General features: G+C 40.7%; 2 protein-coding genes across 2 annotated transcripts; both read left to right on the top strand.

Annotated features, from left to right (window-relative positions):
* The first annotated feature begins 1,558 nt into the window (after positions 1–1,558).
* LOC310841129 (p53 apoptosis effector related to PMP-22-like) lies at positions 1,559–14,439 on the top strand. The gene is made up of 3 exons (XM_083731732.1): positions 1,559–2,175; positions 9,570–9,713; positions 11,474–14,439. The coding sequence occupies exons 1-3, from the start codon at positions 1,962–1,964 to the stop codon at positions 11,695–11,697; spliced, it is 582 nt and encodes a 193-aa protein (XP_083587858.1). The 5' UTR covers positions 1,559–1,961; the 3' UTR covers positions 11,698–14,439.
* Positions 14,440–17,849: 3,410 nt separating this feature from the next.
* LOC310842319 (p53 apoptosis effector related to PMP-22-like) lies at positions 17,850–24,898 on the top strand. The gene is made up of 3 exons (XM_083734041.1): positions 17,850–18,289; positions 21,640–21,783; positions 23,068–24,898. The coding sequence occupies exons 1-3, from the start codon at positions 18,088–18,090 to the stop codon at positions 23,280–23,282; spliced, it is 561 nt and encodes a 186-aa protein (XP_083590167.1). The 5' UTR covers positions 17,850–18,087; the 3' UTR covers positions 23,283–24,898.
* Positions 24,899–26,402: the final 1,504 nt, after the last annotated feature.

Genomic DNA, 26,402 nt, shown 5'->3' with positions numbered 1-26,402 from the left:
ACTACAAGAAAGAAGATTCCACCTAAACATTAGGAAGAACCTCCTGACAGTAAGAGCTGTTCGACAGTGGAATTTGCTGCCAAGGAGTGTGGTGGAGTCTCCTTCTTTGGAGGTCTTTAAGCAGAGGCTTGACAACCATATGTCAGGAGTGCTCTGATGGTGTTTCCTGCTTGGCAGGGGGTTGGACTCGATGGCCCTTGTGGTCTCTTCCAACTCTATGATTCTATGATTCTAAGCACAGTTTACAGTTCAGACATCATGTTAGTTGTGGTGAAGGGGATTAGAAAGGGAAAGATTGTTCCCAATTTATTCTATAAGGAGACCATCAGTATTGGTTGTGAGAAGCAGAGGGAGAGATTAGGCTTGTTGCCTTCATGGTAAAATGTGGATTTAGCTTGACATGCAAACATGGCCAATAAACAGACAAGCATAAATTAGATGGCAAGTCTTCCAAAATCTGGTTTGCTCCAGATGTTTGGGACTACAATTCCCACCAGTCCCAGGTGGCTGCAGTTGTAATCTGAAAACATATGAAAGGCAGCAGGTTGGGGTAAGGCTGAGGCTCACTGAACCCAAAACCCTTTAAAGGTTAGGGAGTATGGGCTGGATAGTGCAGGCTGAAAAGGTGACTACATGGGTTAGGAATGTACGAAAGATGGCGAGATTACCGAAAGCTGTCTGTGAGATTTGTTAATGGTGGGGGGAGGGGGATTTTGCCAGAGGCAGGACCAAAAAAGTCTAATACTGCTTAAGAAATATGGACCATTCAAATAAAGAGTATACTTGGGGAACATATATGGTATATATGAAATGATTCACAAGGAGATGGGGAAGAAAAGTTATACAGTCATACCTCGGCTCCTGAACACCTTGGGAATCGAACGTTTCCACTCCTAAATGATCAAAAACCAGGAGTGTTCTGTTTTTTAACATTCTTTCGGAAGCTGAATGTCCGAAGGGGCTTCTGCAGCTTCTGATTGGCTGCAGGAGTTTCCTGCAGCCAATCAGAAGCTGCGCTTTGGAAGCTGAACATTTTGGAAGTCGAATGGACTTCTGGAATGGATTCTGTTCGACTTCCGAGGTACGACTGTATGCAGCTTGCTCTTAAGGAAGGATAGTTCAGTCAGTGCAGCAGGAAACTCTTAGCATCTCAGGGTTGTGAGTTCAAGCCCCAGGTTGGGTGAAAGATTCTTGCATTGCAGTGGGTTGGACAAGATCCGGGGTTCCCAACGTGGGGCGGGGGCAATTTGATTTTTAAGGGGGGCAATTCAAGAATGAGTTACTGTATTAACAGTTAATGGCCTTTTAGGCTTCCTCCAAGGGAATAGGATATCACTTTTTGAATAAAAGGAATTATATGTCAGGGCGGGGGGCACATCAGGATTTTAGAGATACTTAGGTGGGGCATGGCCAAAAAAAGGTTGGGAACCACTGGACTAAATGGTCCTTTCCAACTCTACAATTCTATGATTCTGTGACATTTACCTGGAAGTCAATATTGGTTGCAAACGGAGTGCTTCTCAAGGAAAAGAGTGCGCCTTTCCGTGGGCCTTACTTCCGGAATGGGCCTGCTGCCGCGTGTATCCGCCAGGCGGTGTCCCCTGCCTCAAACCAAAATCAGCGCTTTGGCAGCGAGTTCGAATCTCCTCCCCTCGAACAACATTCGCCGTGCTGCGCTTCAGCCAACACGCCCCGCGGTGCTTGCCAGCGAAGGGTTAAAAACCTGGGAGTGTACTTGGAAGCCAGGTTTGTTTACCAGCCAAGTTTCTCTCTGGCTCAACAGGTTGCTGCCGCCGCCGCTGCCCCTACTCTCCTCGGTGCCTGGAATCTAGGCGCGGCTCTCTCCTCCCTGCGCGGAGATTAAAAGGCGCCCAGCTCCTAAAAGCGGCCTCGCGCGCGCGCACCGGCCCAGTCCAAGGGATCTTCTCCTCCTCTCCGCTTTCCCCACTCTTCTGCCCAACATGGTTCGCTGCGGCTTGGCCTGCTGGAGGTGCCGGTGGCTCCTGCCCCTTATCTTGGGCTTAGCTATCATCCTGGGCATCATCGCCTTGTCTGGCAGGGGGTGGCTCGAGTCCGCCGAACAGCCTTACGTGCGCAAAGCCTCTCTCTGGTCGGACTGCATGAAAGCGAACGAAAATGATTTGAACTGGGAGTGCAGATCCCTGATGGATTATAGTGAGTATCCGAAATCGGGAGCATGGGCTGGTTATGGGCTTCACAGGGACTGGACCCATCCATGCACAACCAGGCATTAAAATAAATGGGGAGGGGGAAAGGGGGCGGAATCTAAATCATCAGTTCTGGCCTAAGTGGCTAAACTGGTGCCTGAAAATGCACCGGTAAGAGGCCCAGGATGCATTGTACAAAGGTCACCTTTGCTAACGTCGCCTGCTGTTAAGGAAATGCTATTCGTATCTGGGCCTTGTGAGAGTTGTGAGAAGCGTTGGCATATTTGTGGCTGTTAACTAAAACTATCCGATCCCGGTAGAAGAAAGTTTGGGACTTGGTGAGCCTGGGAGGCAGAATAGGACTGGGCTGGCATTGAATTAGGCAACAGGGAGAGGAAAGACTAAGAAAAACTGCTAGGACCTGCGGGAGAGGCAGGGATAAGAATTAAAAAAGCAACGCCTTGCATGCTCTCAGATTGCTCAGTTAACTGTTTTGATGTGTAATGAGAACTAGACTTCAACAAAAGAAGAGGACATTATTCAATTATGCCAGTGACTTGTACGATCATTCACTTCATTTCAAAGGGCCTTGGATGAGGCCACACCCTTCACCCTATCAAATGCTATTTTGTTTAATTTTGAGAAGACTTGACCAGCGGCATTGTTGCCTGCTTGTTTGAAGTGCACAATATGTCCGTTGTGTGACAGGAATCCTCGCATGGCAGCTTCTGAGTTGCTTGGTGGCTCGACCTGTTGGAATAATTTTGGAACGTGACTTTCCATATACAGGTTTACTTCTGCTTTAAAATCAACACTTTCTCACAAAGTAGTATATTACTCTTTCAAAGCATGTAAAAACGTTCAGAATTTTTATATGTTGGCTGTGAACGTGCTAATTAGTCTTGGAAAAATATAAAATTTAGCATTCAATAAAGACAAGCTGCATTCTGTCAGCAGAATAGGCACAAATAGTAGGTAACAGTTATTCCTTTGGGTATAATGCAGTAAATGTCAGCCGTATACATAGGCCATGATCCAAGTATATGTGTGATTGACGGAGGCCCTATGAGACTTTCTTCTTTGAATGCCAGACTCTGCAGAGCTGTTTCTGATTCTTCAAATTGGGGGCATAGAAGAAGTCATGCAACAAGTTCAGCTCGCACTCAACAAAAAGAACTAAAACAAAACAAATCCAGATTTTGCAGTCTTTGTAATACGTTATTGGGAGGGGGTGTTGTATGGTGCCCAGGAACTAATATAACAGTGAGCACTTGGATTTTAGGAACAGATAAACCTTATTGCTACTTAGTGTGGCCCTTAAAAACAGGATCCTTACACAATTTTAACTTCCGCCTATTTAAAATGGCTGCTCTGGGAGACGTTCAGGGGAAGGTGTCAATCCTTACAATGGAGTGAAAACAAGAAATGGTCCCTTAGTTGTGTTACTGCTGCACTTCTCTTGGAGGGTGTGAGAGGGGGAAGCATGCCAGGAAACTAGGTAAAAGGGAACTCCCCACGCCAGCAACAAAAAGGATATAACAACACTGGGGTGTTTTACAAGGCTGCCATGACCCATACTCCGAGCCATACAATTCCTCCCTGCAAATATGGGTATAATAATGATGGACTTTTTCCTGCATTGGCAGATACATTTTAAATTGCTTTTAGTGGACATTTTAAAATGCTTTACAAATTCAGTAGTGGGGTGTGGGGTGGAAAGCCCGTTTTAGAAATCTCTTATATAGAAAGCTGACTTAGAAAGATCATGAATTGTCTTCACAATTTGTTTTTGTGTAAGAACACTACTGTCAAGTCACAGCTATCCTGGATTTCTGAGTTGTTGTCTGAGGGGCACATATTCACCAGGCAAGACAGAAAAAGCTTTAACAATGAACATCAGGAAACAGAACTCCTTTTCATGACTTCATTCATTGCTTAAAAACACTGAAAGGGTCCCACGCTTCAGATGTCAAGGAGATAAAGAACTATACAACTTTTAGAAGACACCTGAAGGCAGCCCTGTATCAGGAAATTTTTAATGCTTGATGCTTTATTATGTTTTATATATTCTGTAAGCCGCCTAGAGTGGCCGGGAAAACCCAGCCAGATGGGCAGGGTGGTAATAATAATAATGGCCATAATCCCGCCTCCATGTTTTTCATCTTATCTTGGGTTGTAGAAGGACTAGAGACTTTGTTTTTTAAATTAACTCTGGAATCATCTTTCACAGCAACTGCCTCCTTACTGACACTCATGGGGAGTGGCAAGAGTGGCCCCACCCTAAACATGTTCAGATGAAGGTCAGAACTCTCCTTAGGGATGTGCAAACTATATACTTGTTGGCTCTCTGTACACAGTTGACGGTTATAGACAAGCAACCATATCAGTGCTAGAGAAGCATAGATAAGACCGCTCCTATTGTGCTGTTTTGTTGCTAAGTTAAAAATGGTCACAGCTGCACTTTGCCTTTACAGTGTGCCATAACCCATCTGCTCAAGCAGACTACTGCAGATTTAATTGCAGCAGCTTATTTGTATTAGAGCCTCGTTTATTTTAAGTTGCAAGCTGTACCTAAACGTATCTCGAGGCACTTTTTCACTCATGCTTAAAAAACTGTTCTGGGTTGGAACCTTTTATAGGGAGCTTACAGTTTGAATATTAAATAAGTTTTTTAAAAAATAAAAATAAAATTTTTGATGATGCTGGATAAGTATCATCTTAACTTGCTTCTTTTCTAAAGAAAGACATTTTTAGAGTCTTTCATATACATTATTAGAGGCATGTGTGAAGATGTCCAGCTGCTGTTATGCTACAACCAGACTAGATTTTCCCATTCCTCCTGCCTTCCCAATTTACCCTGGGCCCTCCAGATTGGTGTTTTATTGTGGGTGTGTTCTGCACCATGTTCTTGGCATGATAGTACATTACTGGTAGATTTGTTCTACTATAGTTTGTTCTGTGATGTGTCCCCACAAACTACCACATTATTGCTATCCAGCGGGGCTATAGTGTAACAAAAGTGAAACAAAAATAAACCAGAAGATTTGTAATTTAAAAAGTTGCCAGATTTAACCAAGAAGTTACAGTATATGCACTGACTAGAAATGAAGCAGTGTAACCTTTACAGGCACAAAGAGTATTGAAAGCGGAATTGCATACGATCCAGTTTTTACTCTTTAAAGTAGATAGCCCCCAAAACACAACTTGCTAGCAAGGATCACCCATGTGGTTTGGAAGCTGATAATTTTTCATAGGAAATATTATGTTGCGTTGGCACCTTTCAACAGGTCAGGAAGGCGGAAGTAAATGGTGAGAACTGGAAGATATTTCCAGTCTACTGTAACCTAGAGTAGACTGGAAATATCTTCCAGTTTCTAGGTAGGGAAAACTATGGGGTAGGGAGCAGTTCCTACCATGCATAGTGAGATGCTTAAAACATGACAGGTAGCTGCTATGAAATGAAGAAGTTAGGCTGTTGCGCCAGCCAGGTAGATTGGATTTTTAGAGAGATTGGTACGTATTCTCAGGTAATTTCCCTCAGCATATCTATTATGTACCAACTGAGACCATGTGTAGATTTTTAGAAATACTGATTTCCAAATAAGGGTGGTGTGCTTCAAATTCATTGGAACTGGATGGGAGTCAAATCTCTCTACTCAACTAAGATTGACTTGTCAGAATAAGCAAGTTAGTTTGTAAGATTGCCACAAAAACCTGCTGCTTGCCATTATGTTTTCTTTGTTAAAATATGGCAACGAATGCCGTGTGAAGCAATCGCACAGAATGATGGTGGTGTGAGAGATTTCTGGTTGAACTCCTTCTCTGCTAGTGCTTCTTCCCCACCCTTCCCAAGTATAAAGAAGCTTAACTTCAAGAAAGAATACTTGTTGATACAAACCGTCCTTGGCTGCAGCTTCATGATCAAGCTTGTACTTGCTGGCTTTGAGTGTTGCAGAGGGTATGGAAAAGAGCCACACCCTCCATATGAAGGGATGGGAGGGAACCTCTGCTTGTAATGATTTCTAAATTGCCAGCATCTTAATTCAGATTTGTCTGAGAACCAAATTAGACTTAACTTTGGAATAATGAATCTCTTTCCTCAGGTTTTCTTTTTTGTAATGAAAACACAGCCCAAGGAAGCTTCTTGCATGGAGTACAGAAATGGGGAAGAAACTGGGCAAGGGGTATTTCCCCCTCAAAATTAACTCCCATCAGTAGAAAATATATATATAGCTATTGTTTCCCTTGCAGCTGGGCAGGGCAACTCTAAACTGTGGTTAAGCATTATGTCAACGATATTAATAGCAGTTAATACTTAAGAGTACAGTAGTACCTTGGGTGAAGAAATTAATTCGTTCTGGAGGTCCATTCTTAACCTGAAACTGTTCTTAACCTGAGGTACCACTTTAGCTAATGGGGCCTCCTGCTGCCACCGCTGCGCAATTTCTGTTCTCATCCTGAAGCAAAGTTCTTAACCCGAGGTACTGTTTCTGGGTTAGTGGAGTCTGTAACCTGAAGTGTCTGTAACCCGAGGTACCACTGTATCCCCTCTTAACCAGTTTGGTTAGCAAACCATGGTTAGGAAGGAGTAGAACCATAATGTTAACCATGGTTAGCACTCACCTATTCAGGCATTATACTCTTATGTAAACTCGGCACATGAAGAGGAGCAGGGCTGTGCCCAGGTAGTCATTTCTGTGGATATCTCTGCTGGGAGACGGCTTTCTCATGTGCAGCTGAATACTTGGAGGCTTCCATGCCACCCATGTGACCACAAGTGTATGTGAGGCACATGCAGGGGAGTTTGTAGGTGACATGATGTGGCATGGGGCAATTCAGCACAGCCCCACTCCTGCCTGATGTATTGAGTTTCCAGTGAAGCATGATGCTGCCTGAAGAGGGTTATTCAAGCCGAAGAAGGGTAGGGAAAAGGTACAGAGGCAAAGGCATGTGATCATATAAAAATAAATGACTGAGCCCTGAATAGACACAGAGATTTTAGGAGTGGCTTGCTCGCTGGAATGATAATAATTATGTCTATTATTACTGTTGCACCATCACTGTAACAATTATGATCAGGATCAAAGTTTAACAAGCCCAACTGCTTGGGTGTTTTCATATTAGCTTTTCCAATCTCCCCAGGACCACAAACTTACAGACACAGCATTCATAATCATTTGAGGTACAAAGAAGCTTTATAATTAAGAGTTTCCTGAATTATTGTGTGTGAAGCATCTTTATAGCTATAAACTGTTCTAATCAGTGGATTCATCATAGACCTACATAGCCGAACCCACTTTTGTCCTTTTATTTATTAAATAATTGCCTGTTACTAACCCTTGCGACTGATTTAATTCTGAGACACAGCAGGAAGAAAACAGGATTATTTAAGGACTGCTCAAACTGATGGTCATGGTTAAAGCACTGAAACTAGAGACAAGCTGTGGGATCAGTCACTTCCTCTCTCCAGCTCTTTTTAGTTTCTTTCTTTCCCTTCCAGATTTAACAATGGTTAAGGGTTATATCATCCTTAGAGACAATTTGGGACAAATGCAATTAAGCGGTATGCCTTTAAAGATGTTGTGTAAACAGGAATGCGCAACACAAGCTAAGATCTTCTCTCCTATGCCATCCTTAGAAGCCTATTTTGGCATTAAGCAGTATATAGATAACAATAATAATCCATATGTAATAATAACACATGGTTTAGCATAATAGGAGTGAGCACTGGGCTTGAATGCTACCTTCTCTTCCTCTGGCGCACCTTTGTGAGGGTTTTGGAAGCTTTCACTTCCAGTTTTGGCTAACTGCAGCTTGTTGTGATATCCAAACCTGGACAAACTGCAGTTAATTTTAACTATGGTTAGTGGAAACAAGCCAACTTCAAACCGTTGTTTATGAAGTTGGCTTGTCCTTATTAAATGCATGTCAGATTAACAACACTTTAGGGTTCAGACCTAATGCTAAACTGTGGTGTTGCATTATGTGTAAGCTGGGCATTATACAACCTTTTTTGTGCCCTCTACATTTAGATAGGGTGCATGTGGTGTTAGGGGAGGAGTAGTACCTCTGGCGGGGGTGCTCTTTCTGGGGTAGTTTGTCCACCTTTGGCCCCCCAACCTCACCTGTGGCTCCTAGAACCTGTCAGCCAATATATAACCTGTTTCCCAATATATAAAAATGTTAAGAGCAAACTTAGTGCTTCAGATTGGTAATTAAAGCCCTGGCTGAATGAAATCTGACAAGGGCCAATTAACAGACTAGTCATCAATAATTCTGGTGTCTAACTCAACAAGAAGCAATAAAAGGACACAATCCACGAGCAAGAAACTTACCTTGGAAGGAATATTTGGTATATTGGTACAGCACTTAACTTTATCTGTGGAACTTGCTTCTAAATACATGGGCACAGAATTGTACTCTTCAGTGCACACGAAGGCCTGTATTAAAGCTTGCAGCTCTAATTTAAGCAAGCTGCTGGATTTAGTCCCATTTCTTGACTTGTGCATTTTCTGTCTCATTAAAACTGAACAGCTTCAAATCTGGGACTTCCAATGCAGTTAAGGTTTTTTGGCTACCACATTATTACTGAATCCATACATTCCTTCTCTTAATACCTTTTGATGAAATGATAGAATATGTTATTACACTGGTCTCCAGAGTCATGTAAATCCATTGTCTCACACTCTTAGGCTGTGTTCACATTACCAGCTTAAAGCACAGCTAAGCCACCCTTTTTCTCAATATCTGGCTGTCTTAGACAGGGTATATGCAACACTGGATGCACCTAGATAGTTGAGCAGGGCCCAGAGAAGCAACATAATGTATGATAATGATATGATGCTGATGGAGGATAAGGCTATGAGTAATTATGACTGCATGCTATCTCTTTGATCGGAGGCAGTGTGATCAAAGTGAATCTGAATACCAGTTGCTGCAGGAGGGCGATGGTGCAAGAGGGCTGTTGCCATTATGTCCTGCTTGTAGCCTTTCCATAGGTTGGTCACTGTGAAGAAACAGGATTCTGGGCTATATATCAGTATAGACAGGCAGCAACCATTTTACAGGTGTCTGATTGACGTGTGGTCATGCACACACTCATCGCTGCTGACCCAGAAGTGGCCTAAAAATGGGGTGGGCTTTTGCATCTGCTGCCGATGCACATGGAGGTCAAGAATGACCCCCACACAAAATGATTGTTGCTTGTATATAAATCCAATAGGATTCATGGCCTCCTCTAAAAAAAATCATGTGTGTTCTATTCATTGTTGTTACCTTGGAGCTGCATTCAAATTTTGCAAAATGTGAAATATGTGCTCTGCATGCATCACTAAGCTCTAAATTCATATATGTGTGTGTGTGTAATAGCCTCTCTTTTTCTCCCCTTATTTTAAATCATAGGTTGGGGAAGAGCTTCTGCTGCTACATATCTTGTTGGCTTTGTCATCCTCTGCATCTGTTTCTGCCTAGCAGTCATAGCCTTTTCCATTGATATTCTACGGTTCAACTTTGTTCGAGGCATTGGAGGTTTGCTCTTCGTCGTTGGTAAGACTGCAGCTAAGAGAAACCGGTTTTAAACAATGGGCTTACACTGAATACAATGTGACTTTCATTAGATTTGTTTTCCAGAATCTTCTTGGTCCTAGAGAAAACTTTGTTTTCATTTCAAAAACTAATCAGTAGTGACTATGCTTGTGTTAGTCGAGAAGTAATCAAGGTTGTAATATTTAGGGATGCATATCTGAGATTTGTAACAGCGCGCACACACACACACACACACACACACACACACGTTTTAAGGCACCGAACTCCCACCAACATTTATGTTAATTTTTACTTACCACCTCTGTTAGTCTCAGATTCTGACCTATAGAGCTTCTCTGTATGAGAGCCATTTTCCATGTTGGGGGAAATAGGGACTACTTTCCCCTGCACCAAACCCATCTTGACCAACCGCCAATAAAGACTGTGAACAACTGCTACACAGGTACATAATGCTACAGTTTCTGTGATTTCTGCAATTGCAGAAGTAGCAGCAGAGATAATTTTTGTAACTTGTTTTCACTGCAGATTCACACGCTTCCTAGGACTAGTTACAGAAAACATAGTTGCTGCTTTAACTAAATGCCTTGGATGCAAATGTTTAACTGTGCTTACTTGAAACTGAAAGTAAAAGTTTCTGATCTTTGACCCGGAGGAGCAAGCAGGAGGGTGAATAGATAAACCCCAGGCTCACGCATGTGTTAATAAACCATTGCTTACTGTTACAGCCAAACTAGACCATTATGTACTTTAGCAGTCAAATGTCATTGTTTCTAGGAACTAAATTATCTTGATTTTCAGGGGCAGATAGATCTTATATGTGTTTTAAGGTATTAGTGTTGAGGTGACACAAGACGTGTGTTCACAGGGTGACTTGCATGCCAGGCTGAAGCCGCTGCTAGCGTCCTGCCTTAGGTCCTGCTTTAGGAACGCTCGCTATGCGAAATTCACTTATCTGAACACAAGGAATTAGTACCGAAACCTTCCTATGTGCAAGATTCCTAGTGTCAGGAGTGTATTAGAAATTTCCCCATAGTAATCAATGAACATTGTTGACTCGCTATGCAAATGAGAATCATGGACACATTATATGAATGCTTGCCTAACAAACAATTTTCAGGGAATGCATTGTGTTCCTAAAGCAGGAAATGCATGCACATTACATGACATTGCTTGAGATGCAGCACCCTCAAGTGGAGGCAGCTGACACATTTTCCTGATTTTGTACACCCCCATCATTCCTTCTTCCTTTTTATACTGCAACATACAGGGTTTTTGTGTGTGGATAAATTCCCAGTTATGTGAAGAATTTCCACGACTGCTAGGAACTTCAGGCACTACTGTGGAAACTTATTGACACTGCAAACCCATACCAGTTCCTAGTATCCTGCAAAGAATCCTGGGAACTGTAGTATTGAGGTGCTAAGAATGCTCTGTTACAAAACCCAAACAATTTCCCAGCTTCTCTTAGAAGGGGGAGTGACTGTTAAAACCACTTTGAGTCTGTGGTGTTGATAAGCTAATTGTGTCCAGTTTGCAAGGCAAGTACTGAGTTGAACATTCTTTATTTCATCTGCTAAGAAATAACACATAGTTAATGATTCTGGAACGCCCAGCGTGAGGGTGCTGCAACTAGTCTGTAATTGTAGGAGTAACTGATGAAACATTTAACAAGAATACAGTTAGCTTCAAATAAGTTTCTCAGGACAAAAGGTTATTAATTTAACTCCTAATTTGTTTTTCTTCGCTTTTTTTCCATTCAGCTGCTTTCCAAATTATAGGCCTGGTCATCTATCCAGTGATGTTTGTGGAGGACATTCCATTGACAGGAAGCAACATGTTCAGCTGGGCTTATGGCTTTGGCTGGGCAAGCACTGTGATTGCGATAGGCTGTGCCTTCTTTTTCTGCTGCCTCCCCAACTGGGAAGATGAAGTCTTGGGCAACATCAAACCCTACCCCATCTACAGCAGTGGCGAACGTGTTTGATATGGAGTTAGTAGAAAAGATCGCTTTCAGTAAAGAAAACTATATCGTTTCTGGCTTGTGGGAAAGAGCATGCTTATATTGCCCTGTTTTCATTTGGCATAGAATTCCTAGCTTTGTTCTAATAATTAAGCCAAATTTCACAGTTCGTTTTTAGTCTTGTATCCATTTTCAGATCTGGCAGCTGCTGTTTTTACAAGGAAGACAGAATAAATTGTGTTTTGATGGTTAATACAAGTTTCCTTTTAATAACCTCAAAAGAAAGTAAGATGTGTCTCCGTGTGGTTTGTTTCTATGTTTTGATATTTTACTGAGTAAATTCCTTTTACACTTTAAGACCAGCACAACCCTTAGAGTCTAGGTTTGCAGGATCCTTATCCAGTAATGTCAGTCTGATGTGAATTTTAGAAAAAACTAAAAGCAGTTACAGCAAGATAGTGTCTATGAGAATGCTTTGGAAAAGTGCAGAATAAATATTTATACATTTTGCACAAGAGGGATACCATATCCATGAAATGAGAACTGTAGCTTTCCCAGAGATGTCTAAAAGCTGGTTACAAAACTAGCCGTAATCATATGATATGAGATAAGATGGGCAATTATCAAGCAGTGAGATAGTATATTGCAGGTTTTTAAATCTATGGCGATGCTCCTCCATAGTCGATCACATCTAGGAGAGTTAAGCATGTGCTTAGCAGTGCAATCCTATAACTCTTTACTCTGAAGTAAGCCCATTGAGTTACTGACAATAGAATTGCAACCTGGGGTTCCCAAACTAAAATTAGTGGGACTTAAAAGTGTTTAAATTTGGGTTCTGTAACTTGGATGATGACAAATATTTTTAGGTTTTCAAAGTGTCCAGATGTTAAATGCTATATGCAGTGATGGACAGGATTAAAATGGTACTATTTTGAACACAATATTTTTTTAAAAAGGTTATTATGACTGGAAACCTTGATTGGAATATGTGTATACTTTCATATACTTAAAATATTTTGTAAATGTATAAAACCTATGTTTATCATGATAGTCATGATTTAAAGTATATTACTAAGAAGAGTATGGAAGATCAAATATCAGTTTTATACCTTTTTACAGGGGTTTTTGTATTTGCAGAAATGTTGTATATTGTGATTTATAACTTCAGACATGGCTGTTTGATGTATTTTATAATTCTCATTATCCAAACGAATCCATCCACTGTTGAATAATTTGCTTAATAAAGGTGGTAAAGCAAAATAAGTTCTCAAGAAAAAACTAATGCACTCTGAAATGTGATTGCTGCCTCACTGTACGTATATTAAATCACAAAACATAGCAACACACAACCAAAGAATACAAAAGTTTGGAAAATTTGCTGTTTTTTAAATAAATAGTTGTACTTATTGTCAAACTTTGCAAAATATCTAAATAGACAAAAAATGAGTGGGGTGTTTTTTTTTAAGTGAGAAAGCTTAAGGAAGGTAAGACTCAGCATGACTGTTACCATTTGACTGTTCACATATCTTTTTTGAGTAACTCATGCAGACGTCTGTCAACATTGAGCTGTATTCATTGCTCTGCAGGCTTATTTCTGCTGGCTCCTTCCCCTGTGCATTCCCAAAATCTTTTCTGGAGTGTCCTCTTCTGGAGGGGACAGAGGAGGAAATTCCATTCCATTACAGAAGTATGTTGCAGCAGTGGAACTGCAACATTGGATAATGCTTGTCACTTTTAAGAACTTACACAGTGCTTAAAAGTGGAATTTGATAGGTGATGCCAAAGAATGGCTCCTTTTAATTTCCGCCTGGTTCCGCCCATGGTAAGTCAGCAGTGTGCTTTCACCTCCAAAGGCAAACCCATCTTTTGGTACAGTCTTTCTCAACCTGGGGCCTTCTGGATGTTGTGGACTCCCAACTCCCATCATTCCTGACCCTTGGCCATGCTGGCGGGTGCTGAGGGGGGGTTACAGTCCAAGAGTATCTGGAGGATTGGTCAAGAACACGACATTTCCTTGAGTATTGGTTAGCGAAGGTATCTCCAAAGATAAATCCAGGCTGATAATCAGTCATGGGTGTTCATGCACATAGTAGTGGCATTATGTCACCAGTTGAAATGGGGTTTAAGCATGCCATGGGGTTATCTTCTCCTCAGGCACATACTTAAATGGATGTTTTGAGTCAGGTCTTAAAACGTTCGTCCTTTTCAGTAGAGGATTTACATTTGCATGCCTTGGAAGTTGTGCTGAAGTTGTTTGATAAAATCGTATCTGGAGCACCTCCTAACATGATCAATGAAATGAAGAGGGAGTTTAGTATTAGTGCACGCCTTACACTTGCAAACTCTTTTGTTGTTTTTAATTATAATACTTAAACAGGACACGTAGCTTTTATTAAGTAGAGTCAGCCTTCCATTTGCCATGGGATAGCAAGATTTAAATAACTCCTTTTTGTACCCCTCAGTTGCTACAGCAGTTATTGTCCTGTTTTTTTATGGAGCCCAGTCTTCACGCCTTACAATCTACCCTCAGTAGGAACAAATGTTTTAAATTCAACAAAATGTGTCCTAAATCTGTAGGGGGTGGGATGATTTTGGTTTGTATAGACTAGGGATATTTTTAGGACACATAATTTGTTATTTTGCTTAATGGCTTATGTTCAGATGTTTTAGAGTAGTAAGTCTGTTTTTAATAATTGCTTGTACTAAATGATCAGGCTTTTGTATCATACGGACTTCAGTTGAATAAACAGTTTTGATAAATTAAAATGGGAGTGTTTCATTAGAAAATGACATGCATGCCTTGCATTGGTTATGCAGAGAAAGGTTAACATACCGTATTTTTCGCTCTATAAGACGCACCAGACCACAAGTTTTTGGAGGAGGAAAACAATAAAAAAAATATTCTGAATCTCAGAAGCCAGAACAGCAAGAGGGATTGCTGCGCAGTGAAAGCAGCAATCCCTCTTGCTGTTCTGGCTTTTGTGATAGCTGCGCAGCCTGCATTCGCTCCATAACACACACACACATTTCCCCTTACTTTTTAGGAGGGAAAAAGTGAGTCTTATAGAGCAAAAAATACAGTAATTTAAAATAAATAAAATATCTTTTGACTTTTTAAAGAATAATTTTGGTATGCATTTGTAAATAAATGAAGTGTTTTAAAATTATAAAAGTTATATTATGCTAATAAAATGGGGAAATGTTTTTAAATTTTTTTTTTTTTAAAAGCAGAGGGTTGGTGTTATTGACAAGATAATTAGAACACAGGCAGTGGCTGTGGATTACAGATGGCCTATTCTCACCATCACAGAGGGTGTGGTGACTTCCAGCAAAAGTCAGTTTGCACCCAAGACAACTGAGTAAAGCCTGATGCAATTGTGGAGACATTTTCACATGCCATTGCAAATCACCCAATGGCATGCTGGAACCAGCAGAGGTTGGCTATATTCCAAGCCAAAATGGCATACACTACTTTTACAGAGGCATGTGCTTTGAGGTGAGTCACAGCGCCCCAAATCTTACAAAAGGCACTGCCAGCAAGTGTCTTTCCCAAAGCAGCTACACACTTCTAGTTTGGCAACAGAAGAGCCAAATCAAGACGATAATCTTCATGTGACTAGTTCTGGCCTTAAGGACTCTAATTGCTCCTCTTAGTTCACTCCCAGTAGCCAGGAATGCTGATTGGTGGGAGAAATGGGAAATAGGGGAAATGGAATTGCGCCTCCTGGCTGGTTGATGTAATTAAATAGTAGCAGTCCACATGAACAGTTGATGATAAACCTATCCTCCATTCAATTTTCAGATCACTTGTTCATCACATCTAATCTAGCCTTTCATTCCCACAGAAGGGCTTTATACTTGTCACAGAAGTCACACATCTTACCCTAGTCCCACCACTGACATTCATATAGGGCAGGTGTGGGGAGCTTTTGGCTCTCAATAACTTGCTGTACTACAGCTACCATCACCCTGGTCATTGGACATGCTTGCTGGGATTGATGGGAGTTGTAGTTCAGCAACATCTTGAGAGCCTGATGTCGGGGATATCCTTAACGTGTTTCACCCAATGCACAAGGGGCAGGGTGGGGCCCTGCCGCCACCACCACCACCACCGCCACTACTACTGAAATACATGCCAGCCATCATTCCACACACACCCCTTGCACCAAAGACCTCTGCCTCTGCATCTCTGGCCAAATGAATGACCAACAGGGGAGATGACCATGAACATGTCAGTAGCAGCCCTTTAATCTCCTCATATTCAGGATGTGAAAAGTATTGTGTGCATCCTATCTTAAAGTACCAGTTTAATCAGTTTCCTGATTAAACTTAACAGCTTGGAGAAAAGAACAAGTCATAGTACAGATCACTAAACAGTGAAGTGGAAGAACAGCCCCTTAATTACCATCCTTATTTTTTTCCTTATTTTGCCATTGTTGTTGTTGTTTAGTCGTGTCCGACTCTTCGTAACCCCATGGACCAGAGCACGCCAGGCACTTCTGTCTTTCACTGCCTCCTGCAGTTTGGCCAAACTCATGCTGGTAGCTTCACGAACACTATCCAACCATCTCGTCCTCAGTCGTCCCCTTCTCCTTGTGCCCTCCATCGTTCCCAACATTAGGGTCTTTTCCAGGGAGTCTTCTCTTCTCAGTTTTGCCATTACGGCAGCTTTTAAAAACATCTTTAGTATGCAAACGTACATTAGGGTGCCTTAAATTCTCCAACAAGCAGATTCATTATGACAGCCTTGGCCAATCTTGTGCCCTTCAAATGTTTTGCAGTTATAGTCCAAAACATTTGAAGGGCACTAGGTTTGTGCAGATTGCATTATAAGATTCATGTTCTTACATTTCAAAAGTCTTAAGCACTAGGGGGAAAAGAATGGGAGGTATCCATTCAAATATATAAACAACAGAAGGGAAATTATTACTGTGGTCTGCTTACAAATGCATCCTTACTCAAAGAGCAGCTCAGCAAAACTGCTGCGGTTTTAGACATGAGACAGTTGCTGATACAACGAGAAGCTCCTCCTTGCTCCCCAGCCAACTGCTGCCTGTCTTTGGATCATGTGGAGAAGTAACTCCCACAGCAACAGTGCTGGGGCGTGGAGTCTATGATCCCACCCTTTCCATTTTAAAAGGACTGACTAAGGGCATCTTGCCTGAGGGGCCCTCACAGTCTATCATTTGTCATTCAATCTACTACATAACTAACAAGATTGGTTTCATGACATATTTTGTGCAGATGTTGTGTTGTTGCCCAAAATAAATTCCAGTTGGCCGCCATTTTTAAAATTTCCAGCTTAGGCTTCTGAAATGGTTTGGGATAAGAGTTAGGTCTAACATTAGGTTGCCCTCAAAACCCCATCTAAATTGGTTGAATGGTGAATATGCAAGAGCATGTTTGTGCTGGTGAGGAGCTGACATTAGCTGACTTGACTGCTAGCTGTGGTTTTAGGGTCAACGCAGACCCTCCAAGTGTGCCTATTTTCCAGGGATGTCCCTGATTTAGAGAAGCTGTCCCAGTTTCTGATTTGATCCCAGAATGTCCCACTTTTCCTTAGGATGTCCCTATTTTCATTGGAGAAATGTTGGAGAGTCTGGTCAATGCTAAACTGGAGACTTAGATAAAGTCAGATTTGGATTCAGCAAATCAAAATTCATTTCATAAAGCTCTCAGGCAAATACACTCCCCTCAAATAGCCTCAAAACATGGCTGGCTGCATAGCTGGCACTGCCTCCTTTTCATTGACAGATTATTGTGAAACCACAATTTCTCTAAGAGAATTTTAAGCCTTTTCGCCAAAGGAACAACTCCTAAGTATATTTAGTGGAAGCCATCACTGTTACAGTAAGATAAAATTAAACAATGTTTGTTTGAAAGTATGGAGAATATAGCCTATCAGTATCATCCTCAAGTGGTATTGGCACGACCTTCTGTTCATCCTTCATAAAGGTAAACCAACGGCTATTTTTGTTGTTCACCATCTTTCTTTTCTCTCTTCCCGCCAATACATAACACTGCTCTTTGCTGTGAAATCTTAAAGCCAGGAAAGGGTAAAATGCTAATGGCAATGGGCCACAATAATCATTTAATTAGTAGCAAAAAGAAAAAGAAAAGGGAGGGCGGGTTTCAAGGTGTGCACAGCCCTGAATTTTCTTTCCAGCTCAACAGGTTGTTGCAGCTACTTGTTCAGTGAAATGTAGGTGGAGCTTTTTCCTTCAGCGCCTGTCTGGATCACAAAGCTGCTCGCTGTCTTTGTCTTTCTTCCTTTCTCTTTTTCACACACACACATATACACACACACACTTTTCATAAACCTTTATTAAACTACTGTTTTTCCCAGGCTGGGAAGCAAATAGTAGGAAGACTTTTTTGTTTATCCGTCAAACCACTAAAGAAGACCCAAACAAGATGGTTCAGTATGGTCTGGACTATACACGCTGCAGATGGATCATGCCTCTTCTTCTGGGCTTAGCAATGATCTTTGGTATCATTGCACTGGTTGGCTGGGGCTGGGTAAACTCAGAAACCCGACCGTTTATGCAACAAGGCTCGTTATGGAGATTATGTACTGAACGAGAAGAATGGGAATGCATATCGCTCATGGATTTTGGTAAGAATCACAGTGGTAAAGACTATGATCCAATGATCATGATTAGTCTACTCAAGCTTTATATCTATCTATCTATCTATCATCTATCTATCTATCTATCATCTATATCTATCTATCATCTATCTATCTATCATCATCTTTCTTTCTTTCTTTCTTTCTTTCTTTCTTTCTTTCTTTCTTTCTTTCTTTCTTTCTTTCTTTCTCTCTCTATCATCTATCTAATTTATCATCTCCTATTTGAAAGGAGAGCTTAGAGAAGAAAGTAATTACCTTTCATTGGTAAATATGTGTAATGTTTTCTTCTTATTCTGGACTTGAGTGCTTCTGCTCACTTTGACCAATATCTCCTAAATTTTTCTTCAAAATATAAATGTTCAGAAATTATTTTTAAGAATGAATTTTAGCAATTATGACAAGGAGTGATCTTGAAATGCTAGAATGAGGCAAAATCCAGTTACATAAATGAGTAATCTTCCCTCAGGCTTTCAAGGAGCGATTTTATATCCATGACAGTAGAACAAGTGCTGACAATATAAGCAAAGTTTGGTTAACAGCTTCCTTTTTATCTCCCCTGGACTTTCCACCATGACAAGAAATAGCTTTGGGTAGACATGGAGATGTCATCAGGCAGAGAATCCATAAAAGAAAGCATACTGTAAAGAACTGTTGTGTGGAACTGAGCTTTGCATATTCAGAAGAATCATGTGATAGAGCCTGTGTTGAACTGTGTGGGGAAAGTATAATATTAATGAATAGGAAGGAAATCTATTTGGACAAATGGTGTAATGTATATCCAAACCGTCACTTTGGGTAATTTTCTGTTTAGCAAATCTATATCTACAGTAGAATAACTTTGGTCTACTCTAAGATGTCATTCCTCATCTCTTTCTTAAGATATGCCCTGGGATGAAGGCCTCCCTAAAGCATCTTCTTAATACGGACTCCCTGTTTCCCATATAACATCAATTTTGAAATCCATATGACTTCCTTCTGCTTCCTCTTGTGATTCACAAGAGATTATGTTGGGTTAATCAGCAATTGCAATAATTGTCAGGATGAAAAAAATGTTAAAATAGGAAGTGAAAATCTGGGTTGTGAGCTGGGTCAATTTATGAGCTGGTCATAATATGTAAAAATGCAAAACTACTAGTAAAAAGTAAGTGCTCACCGTTTTGGTCAATTGACACACAGCACCACGCCTCCCTGGTGGATATGTTAATTCTTAGTGTTCTCCTGTCAAGTTTGGGAACTGATTTTAGGACTCAATGATCAAAATACTTCTGTTTCTTCCTCACCCTTTAAATAAGAAATGTGAATTTGGCTTTATAAGTATTCCTTTGTGGTTTGTATGTAATGTTTCAGCCATTCTTAAGCATGTACGGTTATATTAAATAAATGTGAAACTCTCTCTGCTAGGTGGTAAAAAATGGGGACGTTACTTTAAGGCTGTAATCCCTATACATACTTACCTGAAAGCAAAATTTAGAATTATGTTTTATGTTTTAAAATTCATTCTTTTCCCTGAGGAATTCTCAGCACTGCAGTTTGTTGTTGGTAAACTACAGCGCATTGCAAATCTGTGAGTGGTAAACTACAGTGCCCAGAATTCTTTGAGGGAAAGAATGTGCTTTGAATGTGCTTTAAAGGTATAGTGTGTACATTAGTCTGATACAGATTCTTCCATATTTTTGTTTGGCTTTGAGCCAAATGCCATTATACATCTGTGGGGAGCCTGTGGCCATGTTAGATGTTGTTGGACTTCCATGATCCCCAGCCAACATGGCCAATGGTCAAGCATAATGAGCGAGGTAGTCCAGCAACGCAGTACCACAGGTTCCCCACCATGCCATAAAAGATGGATGGAGAGTTAGATAAAGATCTCTGGGTTGCATCTTGTCTCCCTAGGCTTTTCTCCCCCAAAAGACTGCCTTTCCCAAATTCTCCTTCTTAGAACAATTGACCAGCATTGGCTGGGTGACAATATGAGAAAAACCTTGCAGAACTTGAGATGCTTTGCAGGCCTAAAGTTTCCAAATATGTTAGAAATAATTTCTATATTGTTTATTTTTTCATTATTTTGTTCCAAAATAACACCAGCATTTTAATCAAGCTATGCAAATACACATATATGATACAGTAAGACTTCAATAGTATTTAGTCAATTAATTGGTTAGTTTAATAGACTAAAACCATTTTGATCAATTAAAAAGGTGCCCCTGATCAATTGGCTGGTATATTTTACACATTTCTATTTTGTGTGCATGTTTGTGTGTGTGTCTTAGCAAAACTGCAAACTGCAACTCCTATTTTTAAAAAGACATTCCCTCTCAAGCGCTAGGGAATGGGGAATGCCTCTTGTAAGATTATGCCTGTTGGGACACCAACAATTCCCATAGAAAGTATAATAGATTGAGAGAGACAGAGAGAGTCAATTTCAGTTGACTGTGTTGTTCAATTTAAAAAGCCAGTGGGATCATTAAACAGCAGTAATGCAGTTCTATGTACCTATTTACCCACCTACTCTATACGCTCAGGCACATAATATAATAGGCATAACAGTTTGCCTCAAAAACTTTAAATACCTGAATTAAAATCTCTCTGTGTGCGTGTTTTAAATACTCATTTCAGTAGCAGATGTTCTGCAACATTACACATTGAGTTTCAAGTTTTCAAGATCCTGACTGATTTAGTATTGATTTCATCTACATGAAGGTATATGAAAATCCCAAGGCGACTCTTTAAAATATTTATTTATTTATTCATTCCCGATTGACACCCAAAGACTAGAGGCAGATGTGTACTCTGGATTGCTATCTCCCTGACACTTTGGGGTTATTCCTGCCTCCCCTATTCCCTTCAGCTTCTACACACAGTATGTTAATGTGACAGGATATTATTACGGCTAAAGACATACAACAGTTCTTAAGACAACCAAGAGTCATTTGAGCCAAGCTTTGCTTGTCTGGCAGTCACCTCTAGACAAATACTGTAAGTTTTTGAAACAATACCATAACCTGGCAATCCAGCTTAACAGAGGGAAAAGTAGTTTGGAAGAAAAAAACTAATATCTATCACCAGACTTATGTTAAAAGCCCAGTTCATACAAAAAGGGGAGAACACACATCATCTTTAACTGTTACATATACTCAGTGGTTTCCAGCCCCTGCGGGTACGCAGGGGTACGCATCCCCCTAAACATTTTGTGAATCTAAATTTAGCCTCATTGAGGGGTAGTATTTCAATATGAGAATATTTCAATATTAAGAAAAAAAAAAGCACTGCGTATACTTGTACGGCTATCTTGGAATAAAAGAGAGCAAAATGCAGCTAACTTTTATTTTTCTTTTCAGCCTGGGGTAAGGCTGCAGCGGCCACTTTCTTTGTTGGATTTGTAATCATAGTGATCTGTTTTGCCCTGGCCATCATTGCATTTGCCATCCCGACACTTCGCTTCAACTTCATCAGAGGCATCGGAGGCCTGTGTTTTGTTGCTGGTAAGGCTGTGTTTTCAGAGCAAAGGGTGGATGCCTGGCTTTAGTCTGGAGAGAGTAGTTGCTTCTTTAGCTGTAGGGAAAGAGCAACAGACCTTCTTAAAGTTCACAATGAATCAGGAGCGTCCTTTTGCATAGTTGCAGTGGGTGTGGTGGTGCAGAGTGGCATGAATTCACAAAGATGCAGCTCAGTAATAATTACAGAATCACATGACAAAATAGTTAACCATATATATATATATATATATATATATATATATATATATATATATATAATGCCTTAGGAATTGATGCCTCCTAAACCAGGCCATTTTATGTCTTTATAGCTTTATCATCACTGTCCTCATGGGTGGTCTGCTCCATAATCTCCAACCACCCAATCTTCTCTCTGCTACCTTCTTTAAGAGTAGGGATGGGGAATCTGGAACTCTCCATTTAAACTCCAGTTCCTATGAGCTGTAACTAGCCATTATTTTGGATGGGAATTCCAAACGTGGGATGCTGCCACAAGTAACAACAACAACGACAACAACAACAACAACAACTTATTTATACATCACCCATCTGGCTGGGTTTCCCCAGCCACTCTGGGCGGCTTCCAGCAAAATATTAAAATACAATAATTCATCAAATATTAAAAGCTTCCCTAAACAGGGCTGCCTTCAGATGTCTTCTCAAAGTCTGATAGTTGTTTATTTCCTTGATGAGAGGGTGTTCCACAGGGCGGGCACCACTACTGAGAAGGCCCTCTGCCTGGTTCCCTGTAACTTCACTTCTGCAGTGAGGGAACCAGAAGAAGACCCTTGGTGCTGGACCTCAGTGTCCAGGCTGAACGATGGGGGTGGAGACGCTCCTTCAGGTATATTGGGCTGAAGTCATTTAGGGAAGCCCCTTTCTTGCATTGCCACCAACCAAATCTTAGACAGGGAAGAGGTTCTTACGGGAGGTTCCCATGGGAGGAGACTGCCTTTCAGATACACCGGTTGTAAACCTTTTAGGGCTTTATAGAGAAGAACCACCATCTTGGATTGAACCTGGAAATGAATTGAAAGCAAGTGCAGTTGATATAAGAACAGCATAATATGGTCTGAATGCAGAACGAATGCAGAAATTTATTGGATGCTGTCTCTTACACCAGCTGCAGTTTCTGAACACTCTTTTATGGCAACCTTGTGTAGAATGCATTGCACTAACCTGATCTTAATTCATGATGAGAAGGAATTATATTGTTTCTGTTTTCACCACCACTCATTTTTACTTAAAGTGTTTTTTCTTTCTTTCTTGCAGCTGTATTCTCTCTCATGGGCCTTGTCATCTACGCTGTAATGGTCTCAAAATATTTACGTGAAAATTACCCAGGAGGTATAAGGAATGAGCTCAGCTGGTCCTATGGCTTTGGGTGGACCATGTGTCTTATGGGTATAGGTATGGGATTCTTCCTTTGCTGCCTCCCCCTGTATGAAGATCATATTTTGGGAAATGTCAAACCTTATTATGCATAACTTCTAGGAAGAGCAACAGAGTCATGTTATTGATTTCCTAAACTTTTGCATGCCGGTTATGTGCAGACTAAAATATCCCTCAGCCTCCACACCACCTTAGCCAAACATTGAAGCAGTAGAGGGGCTTAACAGCTTTTTAAAACACATTGAAAAATATGCCAAAGTGTTAAAAACAATACGTTATTCCCATTTTCTTTTTTGGTTTGATGTAGAATAGTTAGATTTTTAAATAAACCTTTTTGGTTCCTAGGAAGAACCAAAATTTTTTACCTTTCCTGTTTAACGGGCAGGTTATAATGTAATTGCCTTTCTGTGGCAGAGTAGACCAATCAAGCATTCACTAATCAACTGGTGTGATTGAAGACTTACATATCAAATTGTGCATGCTTAAATGAATCTGATCTGTTCCTACTGAAAGGGAATTTGGTTCCCATTGTGGTTGAGAACAGTCCACATACATCCTTTTGTTTTAACCAGTGGATTTTTAATAATTTGTGGAAGAAGAAATTGTCAGTGGTAGCATTATTTAGCGAAGGTAACCTGGCAACTTAATGGAAATCCTAAGAATTGAAATACTGAAATGTTTGTTTTAGTTGCTTAATATGTTAATTGAAACTGGATGAGTTTTATCAGTTGATTCTCTGGCATCCACAGTCCTTCAGGTGTTCCTATATTGCAGGAAAAAAATTCCCTCATGAGGTATCCAAATTCTGCTGGTGTTTGCTACTCATGCCACCAGAAATGAAATTTTAAGCACATGGAAATATATTTAAATTCATTGATCTCCATTTCTGGAATTTCACCTGCCTACTTGTGTGTTGCGAATACGCTGTGTAAGCCATAATGGGAGAAATGGCTGCAGACAAAATGGCACGAGTCAACTCATGCTCTTTCATAAAGACAGAAAAAAGCTATGCAAGGTAACCATTTGCCAATATTCCTATCGTGCTTTTGTATTAATCTCTTTTCGTTTATACATTTGCTTTATAATCACATAGCTATCCTCAGTGGTCAGTGCTTGGGGGTGGGGAGAAAGTGGCAAAAGTCCTTATTATGATATTTTCACTGAGGTAATTATTTTGTAATATAATTCTGCACAACAATTGGTGAGAAGTAGCACAATCCCTCTTTATTATATAACTGGTGCTGCAGGGAGGAAAAGCCTAGTAGGTATTGAATTGAAAACTGCCTCACAAGGAATGGACCGTTTGATAGCTAGTTCCTTTATATCATGGATACCTGCAGGAATTCTTTTTTTTGGGGGGGGGGAGGGGAGATGGAAAAAATAAAACCCACCCACCTGTTGATGCATTGTTACTGCTGTTTTCCCTTTCCCCCATCATTTATCCTGACCATCTTACAGGCTAATGCTATGCTTATTAAGCATGTATAGAATTGTAGCCTTAGATATTGTAAGCCTCACTGGCAGGAACTATGTCACTACTAAGTTCTGTATATTATACAGTATAATGTGTTAGTTAAGTGTTAAACCAACTGTAATTGTGGTTTGAATAGTTGAATTCCAACCCAAGTACACTGTTCTGACATAATTTAACTGCATGTTAAAGATTATATTGTATATTTAAAGCTGATTAATAAAAAGTTGCTGTCTCCCACTGTATGGTTAAAAAATGTGTTGGATTGATACGAAAATGCTTAAGGGCAGAGACCCACAACAGCTTAGGCATGTGGAAACGTTGCCTTTGAAGCCCATGAAATGGCACATTCATTTAAATATATGCTTTGGAATTCTGCTAGATCAGAAATGCAGTTTGGAATCTATCCCTCCCAGTTCCATTAACATGAAGCAGCAGGTCCATGAAAAATTAGTGGCCCGTTGGCACCCACCTGGATCTTGTATCTGGATTGCCAAGCACACTATGAAAAGCATTACACAACGCAACCTCTCTCGCTTCAAATGGCAGGTGGGGTTTTGACATTGGGCTGATTCCCCACCTCAGAAGCTCCTGTCCTACATGCAAAAAGGTGTGTATAGTTTCATCAATGTGCATGGCACTTTACAAAGAAGAGATGTAGGAGGCCCTTTTCCTGAGGGTTCACAATCTAAAACCGGAAACACATGGAAACAACAGACAATAGTATGAACTTTTATGTTGAGATGTCCTTCAATACTGTGCTTCTTATTTATTTATTTGTAAATATATATATATATACTTAAGGCTGCATCCAGTGTAGTGCTAAGTAACTCATTATTAGAATTTCTGCTTGCACAGCAGGAGTCATCCCTCCACTCCTGTAACCCTCCAGAGCAGATTTAGGGAGAGCATGAGGCATGAACAGGTGAAGGAGAGGAGAAGTTCCATTTCACAAGTATATAAAAAAAATGCATCATTGCACAGCGCGCACACACACACACACACACAGAGAGAGAGAGAGAGAGAGAGAGAGAGAGAGAGAGAGAATGATAGAATAATCCAAACCTGCAGATCACCCACTAAATATAAAAGAAATAAATGTCTTTAATTGTCTAAGTTAGCCTGGCAGCATAGAAATGTTATCAGCAAATATTTAAAAATTAATACAGTGGTACCTCGGGTTACATACGCTTCAGGTTAAATACACTTCAGGTTACAGACTCCGCTAACCCAGAAATAGTGCTTCAGATTAAGAATTTTGCTTCAGGGTGAGAACAGAAATAGCGCAACAGCGGCATGGCAGCAGCAGGAGGCCCTATTAGCTAAAGTGGTGTTTCAGGTTAAGAACAGTTTCAGGTTAAGTACGGACCTCTGGAACGAATTAACTACTTAACCCGAGGTACCACTGTACTGAATGTGTCTGCTGAATCTCTATTGGAAGGGCAGTCCACAAGTCTGGACCAATAGCACTGAAGCAGCTTCAGATATAGGGCCTTGTGGGCAGTTCCCCTGTACAGGGTGTTGAGCTGCTGGGGCACAAAACTGAGAAGATCCATAACTGAAAAGATCCATTTTGGCCTCACACAGGGCACCATATAAGCAAAGATTACCGAAGTCTGCCCCTGCACTGAAGGCCCCAATTTCATGTCGACACCAGATAGCTTCACTAACTTGGAGGAAAACCAAAGATGTTTCAGTGATCAAACTGAGATATCAGGGTTCAGGTGGTCCCTAAGTTATCTCT

Source organism: Podarcis gaigeae, assembly GCF_964106915.1.
Source record: "Podarcis gaigeae genome assembly, chromosome: 3".
In the NCBI taxonomy this organism is placed as follows: Eukaryota; Metazoa; Chordata; class Lepidosauria; order Squamata; family Lacertidae; genus Podarcis; species Podarcis gaigeae.
The sequence above is the reverse complement of the archived record's forward strand: the minus strand, read 5'-3'. Positions and strand labels throughout refer to the sequence as shown.

Bases quoted from the DNA above. Each gene is read 5' to 3' on its own strand.
- LOC310841129 (XM_083731732.1), top strand. From the start codon at position 1,962: ATGGTTCGCTGCGGCTTGGCCTGCTGGAGGTGCCGGTGGCTCCTGCCC. The intron at 2,176-9,569 runs GTGAGTATCCGA...TTTAAATCATAG, and splicing joins CAGATCCCTGATGGATTATA to GTTGGGGAAGAGCTTCTGCT. The intron at 9,714-11,473 runs GTAAGACTGCAG...TTTTCCATTCAG, and splicing joins AGGTTTGCTCTTCGTCGTTG to CTGCTTTCCAAATTATAGGC.
- LOC310842319 (XM_083734041.1), top strand. From the start codon at position 18,088: ATGGTTCAGTATGGTCTGGACTATACACGCTGCAGATGGATCATGCCT. The intron at 18,290-21,639 runs GTAAGAATCACA...TTTTCTTTTCAG, and splicing joins CATATCGCTCATGGATTTTG to CCTGGGGTAAGGCTGCAGCG. The intron at 21,784-23,067 runs GTAAGGCTGTGT...TCTTTCTTGCAG, and splicing joins AGGCCTGTGTTTTGTTGCTG to CTGTATTCTCTCTCATGGGC.